This window comes from Sus scrofa, chromosome 5 (genome assembly GCF_000003025.6).
Source record: "Sus scrofa isolate TJ Tabasco breed Duroc chromosome 5, Sscrofa11.1, whole genome shotgun sequence".
NCBI classification, from domain to species: domain Eukaryota; kingdom Metazoa; phylum Chordata; class Mammalia; order Artiodactyla; family Suidae; genus Sus; species Sus scrofa.
The window spans coordinates 61,006,514-61,019,604 of NC_010447.5; the positions used below are offsets into that span (position 1 = coordinate 61,006,514).

The 13,091-nt window shown below is 55.0% G+C and overlaps 1 protein-coding gene across 2 annotated transcripts; it reads right to left on the bottom strand.

Annotated features, from left to right (window-relative positions):
* SL44-1 (basic proline-rich protein) lies at window positions 3,105–11,681 on the bottom strand. 2 transcript variants are annotated; one of them, NM_001101025.1, is given in 6 exon segments: window positions 5,930–6,024; window positions 7,271–7,334; window positions 7,337–7,809; window positions 7,873–8,840; window positions 9,078–9,554; window positions 11,389–11,475. In NM_001101025.1, coding segments are annotated over 5 exon segments (2,028 nt in total). In that variant the 5' UTR covers window positions 11,453–11,475; the 3' UTR covers window positions 5,930–6,024; window positions 7,271–7,288.

The following is a 13,091-nucleotide window of genomic DNA, read 5'->3' on the forward strand; positions in this document are numbered from 1 at the left end:
CATCTAACGAACCCCACGCAGAGTCTCAGCAACGCCCCCCCCCCCTTCTTGGTGCTTACCAAAAAACGGGCTCCGAGCTGAGCTCAGGGCCAGCAAGGCCACTGAGAGCAGGATCGGCAGCATCTTGGAGGAAGTGCTGCGGTTGTTCTCAGCTCCGTCCTGGGAGAATCCAGGCAGCTTCCTTTATAAAGACCAGCAGGACAATGGTATCTTTGAGCTCCGTGCTGGGCGGACCTCATCACTGGATGGAAAGGTTAGAGCTGAGCTTTAGCCCAGCAGGATGGAGGGGGTAAGAGGGTGTCCGTGTGTCATTTCTCAAAGGTGCAGCATGTGACTTGAGCCCGAGTTGTGAAGGAACAGTGTCCAAGCCATCGGCGCAGACGTCAAAGTTGTTCTGTCATCCTTTGACTGCCATCTGTTCCCTGAGACTGTTGCTCTGTCCTTCGTGGAGCTGTTGGTGTGTGGGCTGTGCATGTGTCTGCGTGTCTGTGTGTTGGCCGTGATCCTGTAGCCCAGACGACGCTGGTCAATATCTCTGGCCATGATCGTGGCCCGGGCTCCATCACTCATGGCCTGTCTGTCCATATGTATATGCTAGGTAGCAAAACGTCTTGCTGATACACACATCCTCTCTGTCTGTCTTTGAAACGTATGTGGAAAAGTGCTGTCGTGCACACACGGGTGGCGGAAGGCTGAGCCTCACTCAGCCTGCCCGGGCCCCCAGAGGTCGTCCGGGAGGCTCTCCCTCCACTTGGTGGTGTGGAACAAAGGTGACCCGATACTCTTCCTTCGTATAAACAGCCTTCGGTGTGCTGGTATTTACCGAAGGCAAAGGTAGACACAGAACACTCCGGGGACCTTCTGGGACAGCACCAAATGCATACACAGTTCCTTGAATGGATCATGTCATTGCATGTGTACAAGACTTTGTGCCGCTTCTTTTGTAAGAGTCCATGTCCCTCCTTCCTGCTAAGCAGTGTTTTCAACTCTTGTTCCCCACTGACTGTTCAGTGGCCACGCTTATGCCATCTTGCTGGGCAAACGGCTGTTCCCTTCAAAACCTCCATGGCATCGTCTTGCCCTTCACTTCTTCCGTCAGTTTCCTTGGTAGCAACTGTGTTCTCGGATCGTTGTTCATCACGGGGAATTTTCTCTGCAAAGTTCTGCCACTCGTTTCTCCCCATCCCCTATCTGAAACTTATTTGCTGATGTTATATCACCTTTTCAACCCTCTCTGATTTAATGTAGAGTTTCACCTCCGTTTGGTTTGTGCTGTGCATTTGGGGAGGAGGTTTTTGGGGGGCGGGACTTGTTTTGTTTTGTATTTATGTGTTTTGTTTTGTATTTATGTGTTTTGTTTTGTTTTTGTCTTTTGTCTTTTTAGGGCTGCACCCAAGGCATATGGAGGAATCCCAGGCTAGGGATGGAATCAGAGCTCTAGCTGCCAGCCTACCCCATAGCCACAGCAATGCGGGATCCTAGCTGCGTCTGTGACCTACACCACAGCTCCCGGAAACGAGGGATCCTTAATCCACTGAGCAAGGCCATGCATCAATCCCACGTCCTCATGGATCCTGCTCAGGTTCGCTAACCACTGAGCCACGACGGGAACTCCTTTTTGGTGTTTTATGGCCGCACCTGAGGCATAATAAATTTCCCAGCCTAGGGTTTGAATTGGAGGTGCAGCCACGGACACAGCAACACCAGATCCAAGCCGCCTCTGTGACCTACACCACAGCTCACAGCAACACCAGATCCTTAACCGAAATTATTCCAAAAAATCACAGAGGAAGGGACACTCCCAAACTCAGTCTATGAAGCCACCATCACCCTGATACCAAAACCAGACAAAGATACCACACCAAAAGAAAATTAATTACAGGCCAATGTCACTGAAGAACATAGGTGCAAAAATCCTCAACAAAATACTAGCAAACTACATCCAACAATACATTAAAAGGATTGTACATCATGATCAAGTGGGATTTATCCCAGGGATGCAAGGATTCTTCAATATTTGCCAATCAATCAGTGTGATACACCACATTAACAAATTGAAGAATAAAAACCATATGATCCTCTCAGTAGACGTGGAAAAAGCCTTTGACAAAATCCAACACCCATTTCTGATAAAAACCCTTCAGAGAGTGGGCATAGAGGGAACCTACCTCAACATATTAAAGGCCATATATAACAGTCCTAGGGCTACCATCATTCTCAAGGGTGCAAAGCTGAAAGAATTCCTGCTGAGATCAGGAACAGGACAAGGATGTCCGCTCTCACCACTACTATTCAACATGGTTTTGGAAGTCCTAACCATGGCAATCAGAGAAGTAAAAGAAATAAAAGGAATCCAAATTGGAAAGGAAGAAGTAAAACTATCGCTATTTGCCAATGACATGATACTATACCTAGAGAATCCTAAAGACTCTACCAGAAAACTGTTAGAGCTCATCAATGAATCTGGCAAAGTTGCAGGATACAAAATTAATACATGGAAATCAACTGCATTTCTATATGCTAATAATGAAAGATCAGAGAGAGAAATTAGGGAAGCCATCTCGTTTACCATCACATCCGAGAGAATAAAATACCAAGGAGTAAACCTACCTAAAGAGACAAAAGACCTGTGTTCTGAAAACTATAAGATACTGATGAAAGAAATCAAAGACGACACAAATAGATGGAAAGACATACCATCTCTTGGACTGGAAGAGTCAATGTTATCAAAAGGACTATACTACCCAAGGCCATCTACAGATTCAGTGCAATTCCTATCACACTACCAAGGACATTTTTCACAGAACTCGAACAAAATCTTTTAAAATTTGTTTGGAAGCACAAAAAAACCAAGACTAGCCAAAGACATCCTGAAAAAGAAACCTGGAGGTGGAGGCATCAGCCTCCCTGACGTCAGACTATGCTACAAAGCAAGAGTCATCAAAACCGTATGGTACGGGTACAAAGACAGAAATACAGGTCAGTGGAACAGGATAGAAAGCCCAGAATTAAACCCACGCACCCACAGTCAACTAACCTATGACAAAAGAGGCAAGAATATACAAATGGAGAAAAGACAGCCTATGCAAAAAGTGGTGCTGGGAAACCTGGACAACCACAAGAAAAAGAGTGAAATTAGAACACTTCCTAACACCATACATAAAAATAAACTCAAAATTGATTAAACACCTAGATATGACAAGTTACTATAAAACTCTTAGAGAAAGCCCTCCGTTCTAAAATATCCTACTTTTAACCTATGCTGCCTCTAAGAAGAGCTCATGAGGCATGTGCCTTTTCTTTATGGTCTCAGTCAGGAGTCTTGTGACGGAATTTGGGAGAAAACCCACTTCCAACGGGTTTTCCACACATTTGAGAAGCACTGCTAGTTTCTGTGAGGTGATAGGTTCAGGCCATAGGCGCAAAAGCTCTGAACCTGACTGGAGGCTGCCAGGATAGAAGAGTGTGGTAAAGGAGGATATTTTTCTGAGAAGAACGTTCCTGCCTCTTTAGTTTACTTTACTTTTTATTTTAGTAGTTGTTGTTGTTGTTGTCAGTCCCCCACTTGCGCTGTCCTTTTCCTGAGAGCTGAGCGCTCCCATAACACCTCTGCCTGTCACTTTTCCCTTCCATAATCCCTGTGCAGAATGTGATCCTCCTCAGATGCACTTGCTCCTTGTGAGCATTGCAGGTAATCTAAGTTTCAAACATCCTTTCCCTGTTGTGTCATCGGAATTCTTCGTCCCTCCATCCTGGCCTGGGTTCCTCCTTGTTCCGTAGCCTCACCCAGTCCTGAAGAGCCCAGTTTTTTCCATTCCTTAGGGAAACTCCCATGTGCATCTCACTTGGTAATTCAGACGTGGCAACCGGCTCCACATTTTTAGCTGAACTATGGACTCACCGGCTACAACCATAATTCTCTTACGATCAAAGGTATTCGAAGCTGCAAAAATACACAGAGGAGGACGTTTATTTTTGGCCTGGAAGCTTCAGAAATACTTGAAGAGCAAGGGTTTCCGGTCACAAAGAAATTCCCTGGGCCTAGGGACAGAGAAGAATGCCTCAGGGGAAAGCGATGGAGAGAAATGCATTTTAGGCTCTGTTAAGCTCCCACTACACCTGGCCCACACCCCAAACCTATAGGATTTTGAGGTTTGCCAGAGGAAATATCAGTCTGTCCAAGACGCTTGGAAAAATGACGCCAAGGCTATCTGTGGATGGCCTTCAGCTGAAACCCTGTGCAGGAACCTGCTTGCCCAGCCAGAAGCTGTACAGTGGATGGGAAATGACTGAACAAAGACGATTGGACAAGCGGTCCCTCTCTGCCCCCGTTGGCACAGTCTTTTCCCAGGTGAACGAGAGAGATATGAACTGGCCTGGAAAATGGCCGAAGCAGAGAGACTGGACAGAGGCACACCATGGGATGGTGACAGGTTGCCTGACAAGCAGAACCAGCTAGAGCCTCAAAAGTCATCATGGGTGCCATTGTGGGGCCAACCACTGGAGACCCGTGGGGAGATAAAGACAGAGCAGCAGATGACTCATAACCGGGCACACCCACCCGCCCTGCTGTCTTCATGGACATTACCTGCCGCGTGAGGAGGAAGGACCCTGAAATGCCTAAGTGTAGCCTCAGTTGACTAGAATTCAGCAGAGTCAGAGCGAGAGATAGAGATTCAGGTGAAAGACGTTCAAGATTCAGAAGAAGATAGACGTTTCTCAGATGTGCGGTACACAGGAGTGATAGCCAGAGCACACAAGCAAAGCAGACACCAGGGGAACTACGCAGTAACCAACGTGAAAATGAATAAGGGTGACTACAGAGCAGGCACTCTGGCTGCTGTGAGAGACGGTCAGCGTGCTTCCCAGTGGCATCTGGCTTCTTGATCATCTTCTCAAGCCGACAGCTCCATGTCCGGGAATGTACTGGACCAGGCAAGACAAGGCTGAAGGCCCAAGGGTGAAAGTCACGCTGGTGTCTGGGTGTATGCTGCTTTACTGCCTAGTCATCGTGAAAATTGCGAAGCTCTGAGGTGGATGGTGGCCCTGGGGTCATCTGAGGCGTGCATGGCATCAATTCCCAGTGGCCTTTAACCGCAGCCTGCCTGGTGAACTGCGGAATCCGGAGAGGGCGGTTCCCCTCTTCCAGGATTTCAGAACCTCACTGATTCAGACTCGGCACCCCTAGCCGCCAACACACTGGAGCGGCCTTCGGGGAGGGGCTCCGACCCTTGCAGCGCCACTGTCGTGGCTAATGGTGCTGGTGCCTCCACGAGGCCTTCTGACTGTCTGCCCGGTCTGTTCTTACAGCAGGTTAGCCCGCTGTGATTGATCCAGACACCTCGCTTTTTCGAATACAGCATGCTACCTGCCTCCTTTATGAAACGCACTCAGGATTGCCAAAGAGCGGGGAGGGAGAAAACGAGGGAGGGTGAACACTCAGCCATGATCAAAAGGGGGGATGGGTACGGTGGGCTGGAGGGAACGGGACCTCGCGTCACGTTTGTGCCCCTCGCGGCAGGGTGAATTACTTTAGCAAGTTTAAGGATTTCCTCAGCCTGTGCAGCTCCTTCACGTTGGCTTATTCTCCTTGTTTCCCTAAAATTCCTAGAATCTCAGTCAAAGGTGTGAAAGTCATAACACCGTAGGTACACTGGTGCTGCAGAACCCAGGGAAGGGCAGGGACAGGCCCCTGGCCTGTGAATACGGTGGTCAGTGGGGAGGAGGAGGAGGCCCTGGCAGGTAGAAAAGGACAGAAACATTCTTTTCCGCAAGCAAAGGACGAAGCAGAAATGCTTTGTAGACATGCGGTCCGGGAGGAAACCTGCTGGACGCAAGAGTGACACAGGGTCTTGGATGCTCCTATGCCACGATCCTGGCCCTCGAATGTCAGCCTCCCAAACACCCAGAATGACACGGGGCACTTAGAAACTGGATGCAGATGATTTTATTGGTAATCGAAGCTCAACCGTCACATTCCAATGTCACGGCTCTCCGAAGGACGGGTGTTTTCGCGCTCATTTTCTGGAACACAGAAAAGCAAGGTCATAGAGGTGTGGCAGGTGGTTTCTAACGCCGGCCACTCACTAAAGGGAAGCGGGCGAGAGCCCGACATTTGTCCTTCTCTTCTTCCTCCTCCTCCTCTTCCCTGCCTCGTTCCTTTTCGTTCCTGGCCTGAAGGTACCCAGCAGATAATGGGCTCTGCACTGTTGTTGGCCAGATCCTTCTTAGGCTGCATCTCTCTGAATTGCTGTCTATAATGTGCATACGTGTGTGGTGTGTGAACAAAACAGTTCCTGCCGTATATTCCAGAAGAGCCGAGCAATGACTCCAGCCTGGTAGGGGTGGTGTGTAAAGGAACCACGGCACAGCCAGGTAATGGATGGTGTGCCGTGCTAAAACAAAACCGCAGCAACAAAAACAAGGGTCCAGATAGCTCCACCGAGGTCCATGAGCTTGCCTGGCAGAGTTCTAAGAAATGCGTTATTTGAAATTAGCAATCGAGACGTATGCTCTCCTGTGTGGCTAAAGAAGCGTGTGCACTTAAATAGGTAAAAATGTGTCCAGGGAGGTGTCCCACAGCGTGAACCGGAGTACCCTTTCGGGAAGGAAGTGGGGAGGGAGGATGTGCTATGCCTCTGAGAGGTGGCCTCTTGCCTTTCTCTTTACTAGTTTTAACTTGAGCACATGCTGGAGAGGTTTTTAAACTAGCTAGCATCCAGCCGTATGTATTTCCAGTATTGCTTCGCAGTGACAGTGGACCGGAGAGGCCTGGTCAGGTGAAACCTGAGACAGAAAGACAGTGTGCCTGAGGACGAGGGGACGAGAGGTCCAAGGCAGAGCACAGCTCTCCTTGCTCGTTCCCAGCGCACTTGAGTAAGACAGGTCATGACTGGGGAAAGGCACTTTTTGTCTGCTTCTGAGGGTGGAGAATCACCTCGGATAGGATGTGAAACCTGCCAAGGCTTGCGACTCTATGCCGGGATGTCTGACTGGAAATCCTGAAAACTCGGGCCTGGGGCTAGGCAGTTTCAGCATGGTTCCAGTTGCTTCAGGGACACCCAAAAGTTTGAGGCGCTTCCTGCGGGCTTAGCAGGTAAAAGACCCAGCAATGTCCGTGCGGTGGCTGTGGTGACCGCTGCCAGGCCAGGTTCAATGCCTGGACAGGGAACGTCCACATGCCATGGGCATGACCAAAACAAGAAAAACACTGAAGAGTTCTGCACCTGCAGGGCTTCGGGCCAGGGGAGGAAAGGGAACTGGATCATACCTGTCCTTGAATTCCGGGTCACTGGGGTGGCGGGCCTGGTGGAGGTCTTGGTGGGCTGGGACCTGGGGTGGTGGGGGTGGTCCGGGCGGAGGTCTGGCACCAGGTGGGGCTGGTCCGGGTGGCGGCGGTCCGGGCGGGGGCGGTCCGGGCGGGGGTCTGGCACCCGGTGGGGCGGGTCCGGGTGGCGGCGGTCCGGGTGGGGGCGGTCCGGGCGGGGGTCTGGCGCCAGGTGGGGCTGGTCCGGGTGGCGGCGGTCCGGGTGGGGGCGGTCCGGGCGGGGGTCTGGCACCCGGTGGGGCTGGTCCGGGTGGCGGTGGTCCTGGTGGTGGAGGTCCCGGCGGTGGTCTGGCACCCGGTGGGGCGGGTCCGGGTGGCGGTGGTCCGGGTGGGGGCGGTCCGGGCGGGGGTCTGGCGCCAGGTGGGGCTGGTCCGGGTGGCGGTGGTCCGGGTGGGGGCGGTCCGGGCGGGGGTCTGGCGCCAGGTGGGGCTGGTCCGGGTGGCGGTGGTCCGGGTGGGGGCGGTCCGGGCGGGGGTCTGGCGCCAGGTGGGGCTGGTCCGGGTGGCGGTGGTCCGGGTGGGGGCGGTCCGGGCGGGGGTCTGGCACCAGGTGGGGCTGGTCCGGGTGGCGGTGGTCCGGGTGGGGGCGGTCCGGGCGGGGGTCTGGCACCCGGTGGAGCTGGTCCGGGTGGCGGTGGTCCGGGTGGTGGAGGTCCCGGCGGGGGTCTGGCTCCAGGTGGGGCTGGTCCGGGTGACGGTGGTCCGGGTGGGGGTGGGCCAGCGGGTGGGGGTGGTTTCTTCTTTGGTTTGTCACCGGATGGGGCTGGTCCCTGCTGGGGTTCGTCAGCGGGTGGGGGTGGGGGTGGCGGGGGTCTGGCACCCGGTGGGGCTGGTCCGGGTGGCGGCGGTCCGGGTGGGGGCGGTCCGGGAGGGGGTCTGGCGCCAGGTGGGGCTGGTCCGGGTGGCGGTGGTCCGGGTGGGGGCGGTCCGGGCGGGGGTCTGGCACCAGGTGGGGCTGGTCCGGGTGGCGGTGGTCCGGGTGGTGGGGGTCCCGGTGGGGGTCTGGCACCTGGTGGAACTGGTCCCGGTGGCGGTGGTCCGGGTGGGGGCGGTCCGGGCGGGGGTCTGGCACCAGGTGGGGCTGGTCCGGGTGGCGGTGGTCCGGGTGGGGGCGGTCCGGGCGGGGGTCTGGCACCCGGTGGAGCTGGTCCGGGTGGCGGTGGTCCGGGTGGTGGGGGTCCCGGTGGGGGTCTGGCACCTGGTGGAGCTGGTCCCGGTGGCGGTGGTCCGGGTGGGGGCGGTCCGGGCGGGGGTCTGGCACCAGGTGGGGCTGGTCCGGGTGGCGGTGGTCCGGGTGGTGGGGGTCCCGGTGGGGGTCTGGCACCTGGTGGAGCTGGTCCCGGTGGCGGTGGTCCGGGTGGGGGCGGTCCGGGCGGGGGTCTGGCACCAGGTGGGGCTGGTCCGGGTGGCGGTGGTCCGGGTGGGGGCGGTCCGGGCGGGGGTCTGGCACCCGGTGGAGCTGGTCCGGGTGGCGGTGGTCCGGGTGGGGGCGGTCCGGGCGGGGGTCTGGCACCAGGTGGGGCTGGTCCGGGTGGCGGTGGTCCGGGTGGGGGCGGTCCGGGCGGGGGTCTGGCACCCGGTGGAGCTGGTCCGGGTGGCGGTGGTCCGGGTGGGGGCGGTCCGGGCGGGGGTCTGGCACCAGGTGGGGCTGGTCCGGGTGGCGGTGGTCCGGGTGGGGGCGGTCCGGGCGGGGGTCTGGCACCAGGTGGGGCTGGTCCGGGTGGGGGCGGTCCGGGCGGGGGTCTGGCACCAGGTGGGGCTGGTCCGGGTGGCGGTGGTCCGGGTGGTGGAGGTCCCGGCGGGGGTCTGGCACCAGGTGGGGCTGGTCCGGGTGGCGGTGGTCCGGGTGGTGGGGGTCCCGGTGGGGGTCTGGCACCTGGTGGAGCTGGTCCCGGTGGCGGTGGTCCGGGCGGGGGCGGTCCGGGCGGGGGTCTGGCGCCAGGTGGAGCTGGTCCGGGTGGCGGTGGTCCGGGTGGGGGCGGTCCGGGCGGGGGTCTGGCACCAGGTGGGGCTGGTCCGGGTGGCGGTGGTCCGGGTGGGGGCGGTCCGGGCGGGGGTCTGGCACCAGGTGGGGCTGGTCCCTGCTCTGGTCCGTCACCAGGTGGTCGTGGTCTCTTCTGATGTCCCTCACCTTGGCTTTCCTCAGGAGGAGGGGGCCTGGGTGGTCCGCCTCCAGGAGGTGGTCTCAGAAACTTCTCAGCGGAGTTTGAGTTTGCATCCTCTAAATCTGTAGAGTCCGGACACAGGAATAGGGCACATTGTAGGTGGTACACGCCCCCTCACATTTTGAACCCTGAACCCCTTGTCAGCTAGTCCATTTCTGCTGAGCCTGCCTCTCTTCTACCAACAACCTTCCTCCTCACTGCCTCCATCCTCTGCAGAGACTACTTTAGTGAGTCTTAGTAGAGCTTTGCTCTGGCAAAGAGCGTGTCCCTTAAATTGGGCAAGCGAGATGTTGGAGGTCTCAGAATTCCCAGGGGAGGTCTCCAAGGACAGAAGAAAAGCTAACGCAGTGAAACATTGGCAGTTACTTGTTGAGTCACGGACATAGCCTGCCAACTGTGACTCCAACCCTGGTCACTTGAGTGCCTGTGTGGAAGCCTCATACTCCAAGCCGAGGTGGATCAAATACTGAGAGAGAGAACGAAAGATTCGCCGAATAACCGTGGCCAATTTTCATTGGCACGGGGACACAGTTGAATGGAGAGGCAGAGAGAAAAGCCACCCAGACCCCAGTTCTTTGCATTTTTCCATAAACCATATACGTATACCGAGGGGCATTGTGGACAACGAGAACACTGGAAGGCTTGGTGCTCAGTAGACTGGAGGAGGCAGAATTTGAGCTGCTTCCCTCTGCTCTCCTCCCTCAGCTGTCATTTCTGGCCTGAGGGAGCAGGCCGCATACTCTGTGGCATCCAAGCTACACATCTCTGTTATGCACCTTAGGGCCCTGCTCGTGGGTCCCTGAGTCGCGGCTGGCAAAGAATGGCCTATATCCTCTGGGATACTAACATTCATCCAGTCGTGACAAGACAGTGAAAACGACAAGACACTCTAGAACAGAGCAGTTGCTAAAGATAAAAAAAGAAAGGAAGTCGATAGAGGATTTGAGGTGACCTATCTGGTAGGAGGCTGGGAAATCCTGCACTGTTGCCTTCAAGGAAGAAAAGCGCAAGATAAAGCGCAAAACGCATGCCAGATGCCTTGGAAGATGCCCCAAGTACCTTGTCCACACACCCTTTGCAAGATGCCGTGGCAAAGGGAGGACGACGTGAAGGGGTGACGGGGTGGTTCTTATGCTGAGGGTCCACCACAGACTCCAAAGAGAGGAGGCCCTGGGTTTTCGTTTTGGTTTGGTTTTCCTGTCCCCCTGGTTTCCGGTCTACCCTCATGCTGGTTCAGGTAAAGTGCTGGGTGTTTCTGTGTCTTATTTTCCTGTCCTTCTGCTCTCCCTCCACATGAGACACTTGACCTACATTAACATGGCCTCACCCAGGTGGGGTGACCGGGAGTCAACACGCGGGTACCACCTTCCACAGCACTATGGAACGGGGCGTGTGAATGGGAGCAAATTGCAACCCCTGGGCCCTGGGATCTCTGTGTCTCTGTGGAGAGTGAGCTAGAGAGATTGAGGGTCCTGATCCCTTTCGCTTCAGTAAAAAGTCTGACCCGGGCGTCCCCTCCTGCATGTGTGTGACGCCCTCTCGCGAGGCCACCTTCTCCCCCTGCCTGCTCTGATGACTGTAATGCCTTCCTGAGGACACTTCTCTGTATTGGTCGGGCCTCCCTGCAGTGCATCCCTCACAGTCGAGTCAGTGAGACGTGTGCAGAAATGCCAGTCTTCCCTTGTCAGTCTGTGGTTCAAGACTCTGTACGGGGTTCCAGGTACACTTTATGTAGCGTCAGCCAGGGTGTGAGGGGCCTTATCCTTGCCTTAAGCACCTGCAGCCCAGGCTTTCCACCTCCCCCGCCCCCTTCTCTACCAGCACCCTCACTCCCGTGGCATCTAACGAACCCCACGCAGAGTCTCAGCAACGCCCCCCCCCCTTCTTGGTGCTTACCAAAAAACGGGCTCCGAGCTGAGCTCAGGGCCAGCAAGGCCACTGAGAGCAGGATCGGCAGCATCTTGGAGGAAGTGCTGCGGTTGTTCTCAGCTCCGTCCTGGGAGAATCCAGGCAGCTTCCTTTATAAAGACCAGCAGGACAATGGTATCTTTGAGCTCCGTGCTGGGCGGACCTCATCACTGGATGGAAAGGTTAGAGCTGAGCTTTAGCCCAGCAGGATGGAGGGGGTAAGAGGGTGTCCGTGTGTCATTTCTCAAAGGTGCAGCATGTGACTTGAGCCCGAGTTGTGAAGGAACAGTGTCCAAGCCATCGGCGCAGACGTCAAAGTTGTTCTGTCATCCTTTGACTGCCATCTGTTCCCTGAGACTGTTGCTCTGTCCTTCGTGGAGCTGTTGGTGTGTGGGCTGTGCATGTGTCTGCGTGTCTGTGTGTTGGCCGTGATCCTGTAGCCCAGACGACGCTGGTCAATATCTCTGGCCATGATCATGGCCCGGGCTCCATCACTCATGGCCTGTCTGTCCATATGTATATGCTAGGTAGCAAAACGTCTTGCTGATACACACATCCTCTCTGTCTGTCTTTGAAACGTATGTGGAAAAGTGCTGTCGTGCACACACGGGTGGCGGAAGGCTGAGCCTCACTCAGCCTGCCCGGGCCCCCAGAGGTCGTCCGGGAGGCTCTCCCTCCACTTGGTGGTGTGGAACAAAGGTGACCCGATACTCTTCCTTCGTATAAACAGCCTTCGGTGTGCTGGTATTTACCGAAGGCAAAGGTAGACACAGAACACTCCGGGGACCTTCTGGGACAGCACCAAATGCATACACAGTTCCTTGAATGGATCATGTCATTGCATGTGTACAAGACTTTGTGCCGCTTCTTTTGTAAGAGTCCATGTCCCTCCTTCCTGCTAAGCAGTGTTTTCAACTCTTGTTCCCCACTGACTGTTCAGTGGCCACGCTTATGCCATCTTGCTGGGCAAACGGCTGTTCCCTTCAAAACCTCCATGGCATCGTCTTGCCCTTCACTTCTTCCGTCAGTTTCCTTGGTAGCAACTGTGTTCTCGGATCGTTGTTCATCACGGGGAATTTTCTCTGCAATGTTCTGCCACTCATTTCTCCCCATCCCCTATCTGAAACTTATTTGTTGATGTTACATCTCCTTCATCAGTCCTCCTGGTTTTAAGTCTCATATCTAAGTTTTTTGTTTGTTTTTTTGTTGTTGTTGCTATGCATTTGGGAAGAGTTTTTAAATAGAGCATCCAAATTAGGTCGAGTGTTTACTAGGTTTGTTGACATTTCATTCTAAAATTTGGCAACTAGGTAAGTTTTCCTCCACAAATTTTCTTCTGTGTTCTTGCTTTTGATGGCCGCACCTGAGGCATATGGAAGTTCCGAGGCTAGGGGTCGAATTGGAGCTGCAGCTGCTGGCCTACTCCACAGCCACAGCAACACCAGGCCTGGCCTGCATCTGCAACCTTTCCTGCAGCCTGGGGCAAGGCCAGATCCTTAGCCCACTGAGAGAGGCCAGGGATCGAACCCACATCCTCAAGGACACTGTGTGGGTTTCTCAACTCAATGAGCCACCGCGGGAATGCCCCCTTAATTCTCTTCCTTACCTGCCTGCCTCTTCTCCATTGCTGGCTATTCTCCTCTTCCCAATATTATCCTCCTCAGCTTTTTTCGTTGGATCCTTGGGACTAC

Excerpts from the sequence above, each read along its gene's own strand:
- SL44-1 (XM_021090851.1), bottom strand. The coding sequence starts at position 11,452 with ATGCTGCCGATCCTGCTCTCAGTGGCCTTGCTGGCCCTGAGCTCAGCT. Across the intron at positions 9,555-11,388 it reads AGCTCGGAGCCCGTTTTTTG|ATTTAGAGGATGCAAACTCA; the intron begins GTAAGCACCAAG and ends CGGACTCTACAG. Across the intron at positions 9,071-9,307 it reads GCCAGACCCCCGCCCGGACC|ACCCCCGCCCGGACCGCCCC; the intron begins GCCCCCACCCGG and ends ACCTGGTGCCAG.